The sequence below is a fragment of the Salmo trutta genome, chromosome 6 (assembly GCF_901001165.1).
Source record: "Salmo trutta chromosome 6, fSalTru1.1, whole genome shotgun sequence".
NCBI classification, from domain to species: domain Eukaryota; kingdom Metazoa; phylum Chordata; class Actinopteri; order Salmoniformes; family Salmonidae; genus Salmo; species Salmo trutta.
The window spans coordinates 47212326-47221572 of NC_042962.1; the positions used below are offsets into that span (position 1 = coordinate 47212326).

Sequence of the window (9247 nt, forward strand, 5' to 3'; positions counted from 1 at the left end):
ATAAAACCAGCCGCAGTCCAAATTTGGTCTGCGGCCCGCAATTTGTGGAACCCTGGTTTACAGTTACAGCAGCCCATCCAATGAGTCCTGATAGACTATAAACCAAGAGTTCTGCCAAGTACGCCTACCTGTCCAAATGCAAAGTCCCACAACCCAAAATGGGGAATGAACTATCTTTCCGACATCTACGGTGGGATTATAGCGAACAGTGTGTGTGTACTGTAGGCTTCTGACCGTCCTTCTCTGCCTGTCTCTGAATAACTATTGAGTTTTTGCACCACCTAGCGGTCAAATATGTTATAGTCCCCGGTAGAGCAGAAATCACAATTCCAATTCGACCAGTAGCACCTGACCACCAGCACCTATTTCCTAGCCTATACACTGTCTTGTCTAACGTCAAATCTTATGAGATTTGATAGGTATTAAGAATAAGACGATATCTTATATTTCACTTTATTGTTTACATTCATCCAATATCTTTCAGATCGACAGGGATGAGGGAAGTGTAGTGGATAGGAGTAGATTTGGAATTCGGAGGCATTGCGTCACAAGTCAAAGAGCCCTCTGTGTTTCCACTCACTCGACGTTTCCTATCAAAGGGAGTTTTGCTTCAGTTGAAGCGTAAATTTACGTTTTTTTGTACGTGTATATTTAATGTACTTCACCTGTATGCGGTCCATTAAAAAGTAAAATTAAGTGACGAAATAGCTAAATACAACATTGTCGACTTTTCGCTTGCTGGCCAGCTCCGCCAGCGGAGTCTAACGTCAAGATGGACCAGGCAGCGAGCCGATACCAAGTGGTGAGCCAAAACAATCGACATTGTCATCTGTTTGGGAACTCCAACTAATATAAACAATACAAACTATTTACAACATTACTTGGTGTCAAACTAGACTATAAATGTTTAAGTTGGCGGCTTATGATCAAACTGATTTTTCCTCGTGCCTGTCACTTCCGCATTATTCAGCAGCAGATCAACAGTACAATAGCTAGCTAACTTAAACGTTAGCTAAACTAGTAAATTCCAATCTGAGTTCAGTGTTAGCCATCAAAATGACAGCACTTTAGCTCTTAGTTAACTCCGCTTGTATTGGTTTTCTGAACGGATAACTAACTTGGCTCGCTAAGTTATTTCTTTAGCTGTATGCCAGCCAGAGCCAGGTAAGCTAACACAGGCTAGAGTTCAATTATATACAGCAATTTGTGGTAACTACCAAATAATCTACCTTGCTCAAGTATGTTTAGCCCCTCAAAAAGCCACACCGTAGGCCTGTAACACGTGCCTAATACATTATCCCCTCACACAGAGTATGTGGCACACAAACAAAATGTTCCATGACATCTCTGTAGTGCTCAAGTAATTGGTTTGGGGCCGAACATTTTAGAGGCCCTCTTCTTGCGCTGTTTTAAATATAATTTCTAGCAATTCTACACAATTTACCATGGGGTGGATAGAATATTTTATAGTTTTAAAGCTAATTTCCTGCATTTCTAGACATTTTACCATGGGGCTGATAGTGCAGTTTAAAAGGTCATTTTCTACACATTTTGCAATGGCTTATGCTGTGTTCATGTGCTGTCTGCGTGACTCAAACATTATAACATGCCATGACGTTTGTTTTATTTTTATTTCCCCGTCTAGTTTTTATTTAGGTGATTGTTAGTTCTCAAAGATTATCATATTAAAAAATATATAGCTCCATTATGTTATCTACATACATTATTTCTGGTCTTAGTCATTTAAGTTGACACTGAAAACATTTTAACACCCCCCATTTAATTATAAATTTTTTTACTCAAAATAAATATAAAGGATATAGAAATTACAAAAAAGTGTGTATATATATATATATATATATGTGTGTAAAGTGTTGGTCCCATGTTTCATGAGCTGAAATAAAAGATCCCAGAAATGTTCCATATGCACAAATTTGTTTACATCCCTGTTAGTGAGCATTTCTCCTTTGCCAAGATTATCCATCCACCTGACAGGTGTGGGATATCAAGAAGCTGATTAAACAGCATGGACATTGCACATGTGCAACCTTGTGCTGGGGACAATAAAAGGCCACTCTAAAATATGCAGTTTTGTGTCACAACACAATGCCACAATGTCTGAAGTTCTGTTCAATTGGCATGCTGACTGCAGGAATGTCCACCAGAGAATTTAATGTTCATTTCTCTACCAAAAGCCGCCACCAATGTTTTAGAGAATTTGTTAGTGCGCCCAACCGGCCTCACAACCGCAGATCACGTGTATGGTGTTGTGTGGGTGAGCGGTCTGCTAATGTCAACTTTGTGAACAGAGAGCCCCATGGTAGCGGTGGGGTCATGGTATGGGCAGGCAGAAGCCACAGACAATGAATACAATTACATTTTATCGGTGGCAATTTTAAAAGCACAAAAATACCAGGACCGGATCCGGAGGCACATTGTGAGGTCAATTTTTATTAAAGGTATCTGTGACAGGATAGCATATCTGTATTCCCAGTCATGTGAAATCCATAGATTAGGGCCTATTGAATTTATTTCAATTGACTGATTTCCTCATAGGAACTGTAACTCAGTAAAATCTGTGAAATTGTTGCATGTTGCGTTTCATCTTTTTGTTCAGTGTATATATTATAAATAAATAAACATTGGAGTGGAGGTTGTCATTTAGAAGTGGCGGCACACCGCTTCTAAATTAATATAGAGGAAACGCTGGTGTTCTAGCGTTGGATGGGTAATGGATAGGGTAACATTGTTCAACCTACCATTTTATTTGGCGATACTTCCTTAATTCTCAATTTGGTAGGCACCTGTGTCTTATAAACGCCTTTTTCCGGTTTCAGATGGAACTCCGATAACAAGGAAATATTCAGAAATCCACTTTTTGTGCCGAGTGAAAAATGACTTACATGTGTGTAAATACTTGTTTGGGTCGCGCTCTGTGATGCCCTGTCATGTTCTACACTTGGCCTCTAGCACCAGCTTTAGCTATGCTGCTGGAGGTTGGCTATTGCTTGGCTGTCTAGTTGTCAATGTGAATGCTGTGTATCCAAGGCTAGGGTCACTTCTGGTTTAGTCATGTATCGGCCCCTCTCTCTAAAGCAGAAAACTTTAACTTTCATAGTCGTTATCATGTCATGTGTATTTAGTTTAGCAATAATTACTTCCATAGACTGACTGATTTGATATGGGATAAGCTAATTAGGCAGTTGTTGTAAGCCTTTGAATAATGTCGCCTACTGGCCTTAAACGTCCAAATGCCCACTGCTGCACTATGCTGGAATGCTTGCTGACATCAGACATACCATGGTATGCCTTTCCTTTTTTGCTTCTTGATGTGCAGAACTTTTTCAGCCTCAGCCATGCTATTTTGATCCTGCCTCTGCACTTTCCTCAGTCGCTAGGCAACTGTGGTTTTGCCTCAATGTGTCATCTCTCTGTCAGGTTTTCAGTTTTGAGGGCAACCTGTATTTAGATGCATCATACAGGCTGTTTTTATAATGTAAACTCCCCAACCATCCTTGCTATTTGTGTACACTCATTCTGAACTGGTCTTTATTAAACATTTATGCCCAACCTATCTATTGGGACTTGTTTTTTGTTGTTGGGAGTATTATACTGAGATGAGTTCTTGTTTACGCCTTGGTGTGCTGATGGTGAAATAACTAAATCACCCCTGGTCAATTATGCAGTTGTTTAGCTCTTACATAACTGGTGTCCTTGACACCGGATAGCATCGCACTCACTTATTTTCTTGGCTTTGCACATTGACCCGCAGTGCATAGAGTGCTGCTTGACATGATGCCAAACTTTATCTACAGCTAAGCCACAAGTTAAACCCTGGTCTGTTGACCTACGCAAAAGCCACAGCCTCAAGTGAGCTGTAAGACTAAAGCGACATTTGGCACTGCTGCCATGCTGATCAAGCATCCGCTTAGGCTACATCATTTGTCATTGGCCAGATATAAGGCTTGTAGGCCTTATAGAATTTGTCACTCTTCTGTTTCCCATGACCATGTAGTCTTCTTCCAACTGGATGCTATGCTGGAAATTAGCCTAGATCACATGTTGTTTTGGATGTCTTCAGCACTCTTAGCACTGGAATCAAATGTTGCCTACTTAGTTTATTTCAAAACACCAGATGATCTTTCAGTGTTGGGCCATGACCATATCTCTCCAAGCTTCTCAGTTTACAGGGCTTCCCTCTCCTCCCTCACCTTTGACAGTCTGTGTTGTGAACTTGTGACGTGGGTTTTATTGAAGTGACATTAACTCCTTCTCTACCCCCCCCCCCCCCCAAGTTTGAGAATGATGACGACGACTCCTGTGAGCCCTCCACCAGCGCCCAGCAGCCGTGCACCTCGGCCCAGGCCAGCTCGTCCTCTCTGGCCTACCCAGTCCAAGTAGCCCTGGAGGGGGACGCAGAGGCCCCACCTCCCCCGTATGCCAGCATCGCCCTGGGAGACACCGCTGCCATGCCTGGTACAGAACCAAAGACTCCATATACTGTCTGTTCGGATTTTTTTTAATCCCCGTTCTACTCTTCAGTTTAGCTTATGTCTTTGCTTCTGCCTTTTTCTGTGTCTCACTCTCTGTCTTTCTGCCCCTTTCTCCATCTCATTCTCTCGCAGTGTCTGTAGCTCTTTCAAACATGCTGGAACCAGCCAGTTGCCCTACGTATAGGCCGATAGTTCGCACGCCTCCTGGAATTAAGCCGATGTGATTTCCTTATTTGATTGAATTGATTTCCGAACTTCGTCTTCACCTTGTGAACTGTGTTAATTTGCCCTGTTGTAGTTTTAATTGGCCATGTCTCTTCCCTGTGGTCCCCCAGTAGAGAGCAGTTGTTACCCAAGTGATTTCCCCGTGCCGCCCCCCTACAGCGTGGCCACCTCTCTTCCCACCTACGATGAGGCAGAGAAAGCCAAAGCTGCAGGCATGGTACTCTCTGCTGTGGAGGTGATACCAGGGGTAGGACACACACACAGACACACACATGTACGTGTTTAAGTATGGGATGTTTACCCATGAAAACAGGATTATTCTGCTGGAATGCTGTAAGGAACTTCAATGCTGCTATTGTTAACTACACAGCGTAACAACATATTTCAGGACCAAAACAACTTTGATAGCTATATTGTCCAAGTCATAGCTACAACAGTATTTACAGTATGTTAGCTCTATTTTATGTAGGTTTAGTACAAATACCCATTGAACTGTGTTTCTGCTTTCTCAACCGCCAAAAGAGAAGGAAATGTTGACACGCAACAGTACTATACTTCCCATCTCCTTATTAATTGGGATGACTGAGCTATTGTGGTGTTTCTGCAGAAGAGATGGATGAGTTGTTTTCCTGTCCTCTTTCGCTTAAACAGGAGGATGACTTACCTCCAAGGGATGACTTCAGCGACGTCGACCAGCTGAGGGTGGGGAACGACGGCATTTTCATGCTGGCCTTTTTCAGTGAGTGGATCTGTTGTTTGTGCACTCCCCCCCCCCCCCCCCCCCCCCCCCTCCCCGAATAGCCTCTTTCACTGAGTGAACAGGCCCATTTCAGTCTGAGTAGAGGAACATAACAAAAGTTTGCTTGGATGAAAATGTCAGTAAGCAGTTGAAGGTGTTTTCTATGGATTCACCACAAAGTGGCAACAGTCAGACTCATTGAAGACAACATGATCTCTTCCTCCAATGGGAATGGAGGTGGGAAAGGTCAAAGTAAGTCAGCTTAGCTATTCTCTGGCTACATTCATATGGCCTCAGAATGTGTCTTTTAAGTATGTGTAGAAGGACATCCAATTTGTAATATACTGAACAGTGACTCCCTCAACAAATGTCAGTCAACCTTGAGAGTGGTGTCTGTCTGTCGGTCTGTGCTTGTAACTGCGTGCTTTCTTTTGTCTCCGAACAGTGGCCTTCCTGTTCAATTGGATTGGGTTCTGCCTGTCATTCTGCCTGACCAACACCATCGCCGGCCGATACGGGGCCATCTGCGGCTTTGGCCTCTCACTCATCAAGTGGATTCTCATCGTCAGGGTAAGTGCAGTATTGGCTTAACGGGGCCTAATCAATGCATCTAAAATAACGTACAAAGTTGATTTTCAATAAGGGACAGGACATGCAGTCCATAACTTTAAAAGCAGCCCATACAAAGAGTGTCTACTTCAAACATCAATGTTACAAATGCTTTACTGTAAGTTAACTGGCTAGCATTATCCTGCTTAATAGGTAGCCTAGCAGTTAAGAGCATTGTGCCAGTAACCGAAAGGTTGCTGGTTTGAATCTCTGAGCCGACTAGGAGAAAAATCTGCCAATGTGCCCTTGAGCAAGGCACGTAAACCTAATTGCTCTTGTAAGTCGCTCTGGATAAGAGCATCTGCTATATTACTAAAATGTTTATATATAAAAAAAAATACAAAAAACAAATGCTTCACTTGGCTAGCATGTTAAAATGAGTTGAATGTTACAAAATGAATTTCAGTTATGTCCAGTACATCACTGCATATCCCAGGCATGGCTTGTGCAGCAGGAAGCAGATGCTTGCTAAGGCTTGTTAGCCCTAGAAGTGAGGAGGACACCTTTAAGAGCAGGAGCCCAGTGTGCTCTCTGTGCTCTGGGCATCAATCAAAGCCCTGTAGAATTTCCACATGAAGAAGCAACACACTGGTGGATGTAGTTATTAACCCCGGGCTTTCATCATTGATCTGGTGCACACAGTTCCTCCCACTGGATGTTGTGCAATACTAGGCTATACAGTAGTTTAGGCCTTTATCTGAGCAGTACCAAATCAAAGGCCTGGTGTCCGGGAATAGGGTTAATTTTCTTTGTCCTGGAAACCGGCCCATGGTCTAAATTAGGACACCCAACATTTGAGGAATTGAGGCTTGAGGAAGCCTAATCCTAGCTCAAGGAAATATTTCTCCCATCGGGATTCTGATCATCTGCATGTGTTTACAGTAACTGTCATTCAAAAGTATTGTCCTGTGGTAGGAAATGTTGTTGAATGTCCGTTTCCTGTACATTCCACTTTCCCACAGTTCTCTGACTATTTTACTGGATACTTCAATGGGCAGTACTGGCTCTGGTGGATTTTCCTGGTCCTCGGTAAGTTTACAGATCCCTATAGCAAATGCTGCATTCTTCAACTAGCCAATTGCTGAGGAATTAAGCTGTACTAATGTATCCACTTAGAATATTATACACCAATGCCATCTGGTGGCTGATATAATGTACTACTAATCTGCCCACAATTTTCAATAAAGTTCATTCCTTGACCTTGGATGAATTGTGGTGAAGTTTTTAAAATGTTTTATTACTAATGATTTCGAATCCCTTCCTCAGGTCTCCTGCTTTTCTTCAGAGGGTTCGTGAACTACCTGAAAGTGCGCAACATGTCTGAAAGCATGGCTGCCTCACACAGAACACGCTTCTTCTTCCTGTACTGAGGTAAATGAAGACCTTAGTACACAGTCACCGCATACTAACATGTATAGTAGATAGTATCCTAGAGACCTTGACATTCATGTAAAGGCATGCATAGAAATTAAGTTATTGTTTATGGAATAATCCTATATATTGTTGTTACCAATGTTGTCTTCATCTAAATGGCGATGTTGTAACATCGGCTACCCGTAGTCTGCGAATTCTACAACGGTAACTTTTTCATATTTTTCCCCCCCCACTTCCTATGCTCCAGGTTGTTGCACCAAACGTTCCTCCTTAATGTGAAATTCCCTGAGGATTTGCGACCCTCTTCTCGAACGACCAGGACAACAAAAAAACACGTGAAACGACGCGAGGAAGAAGAGAACCAGTGCGTCATTTCCGCTGCGAAAGTCTGCCGTCTTTCATTAAAAGCAAAAACGGCTGACTCATCTCTCTTTCAGAAAGTCCGTACAGTACAGATTAACCCAGCTAAATATACCCGGTGTGTTTTTGATATTTCCACCGGCTTTGTTTGGCTCTCTAGATTTCAATTGCCTTCCTGATCTAACCCCTGTTATGGTCCCACCCTGCTTAATATCCCAAGTCTTGTACATTGAATACACCTTAACATGGGGTAGAATAGTGCAGTGTAGTAGCTGGGTCTACATGTTGTGGACGTTTATTGAAAAGTACACACATGAACAAACTGTATACAGCCAAGAGGTCTTATGCAATTGTGTCCTTTCCTGAACAGGATGTCTGTTCCTAATGATGATGATGATGAAACGGTTAGTCTTATTTGATTTTTTTTTTTACTTTTAGAGCTCCATTGGGGTGTCAATTTATATTTTACCCCATGATATTAATCACCATATTTATTTGTCTTTGGTATAAAAATGTTATTTGATGAAACTCATGACTTTTATCGTGAAAGGATTGAACTGTATCACAGCTTATGCCAATTTATTATATTTGCACTTTTCAAGAACCTCTTCGGTTGTGAATTGCTTACTTGTCGTAGTGCGTAGACTGATCTCTTTGTCAATCCGTTTTGAACTGGAATTTGTATTTATCCCAAAAAAGGATATCTGCCATTTTGCACTTTTTTTTATTTTAAAGAATTACATTTTCATTGAGTTGATTATTGCAATTAGCCTGGATTGTGACATTTTAAACTATTGTCACGTTTCTTTTAATGCTTGAATGATGCCTTTCTCATTTTGTCTCTGTTACACAGAAGCCTCATCAGCAATATCAAAAAACTTAACTTAAATGCATGATTCGTCTGGCCGAGTTGGTTATAGTAGTATTCAGCTAAAGCAACGTTATTAATATTCTATTTGTATGTTTGTAAAACAGCCAAACTAGTTTTGTCAGAAATGATTCTTGGAACATCTCTGGTAGTCGGAGATGATGATGATGCGTGCTTGTTAACCCTTTAACCTGAAGTCTTGCAAAATGCCAATAAAGTTCCAAATGCACCCTTTGACTGCCTCATGTTAGAATTCACTTGATGTTGAATATTCCTATCATGTGCTATTGTGAGCACTGGAGGATGTTGAATAGCCTCTCTTATTTAGGGCTGTGTCTGAAAACGCTACTAGCTGTTAAATCCTTGCTTCCTCCGTTCCGGTTTCCTCAATTGCTCTCAAAGCGCATTGGAGGACAGGATACAAGGTCTCTTCCTCCAGTGGTCTTTGAGAGGAATTGAGACACAGCCCATGACACTGATTCTCTCTAAACCCTCAGAGTTTATAGTTTGGTTGTTGGTTTCGTTAGATGGCGCACATTTACCTCATTCTTTTGGCATGTGTGCAACCAAATATGTTTT

At 41.8% G+C, this 9247-nt stretch overlaps 1 protein-coding gene across 2 annotated transcripts; it reads left to right on the plus strand.

The window, feature by feature from the left end:
- Positions 1-503: 503 nt before the first annotated feature.
- On the plus strand, positions 504-8902 carry LOC115196079 (NEDD4 family-interacting protein 2). Of its 2 annotated transcripts, none has more exons than XM_029756605.1 (8): positions 504-802; positions 4296-4476; positions 4832-4965; positions 5370-5457; positions 5903-6027; positions 7029-7095; positions 7333-7437; positions 7688-8902. In XM_029756605.1, exons 1-7 carry the CDS (start codon positions 773-775, stop codon positions 7434-7436), a joined length of 729 nt encoding a protein of 242 aa, XP_029612465.1. In that variant the 5' UTR covers positions 504-772; the 3' UTR covers position 7437; positions 7688-8902. The 2 variants fall into 2 exon arrangements, with proteins under 2 accessions (XP_029612465.1, XP_029612464.1); XM_029756604.1 differs by having other exon boundaries at positions 505-802; positions 4829-4965.
- Positions 8903-9247: the final 345 nt, after the last annotated feature.

What these genes read in the sequence shown, in the direction of transcription:
- LOC115196079 (XM_029756604.1), top strand. Translation starts at nt 773, where the DNA reads ATGGACCAGGCAGCGAGCCGATACCAAGTG. An exon ending in CAGCGAGCCGATACCAAGTG is followed by an intron (nt 803 to 4,295) that starts GTGAGCCAAAAC and finishes CCCCCCCCCAAG; the next exon opens with TTTGAGAATGATGACGACGA. An exon ending in GTGGATTTTCCTGGTCCTCG is followed by an intron (nt 7,096 to 7,332) that starts GTAAGTTTACAG and finishes TCCCTTCCTCAG; the next exon opens with GTCTCCTGCTTTTCTTCAGA.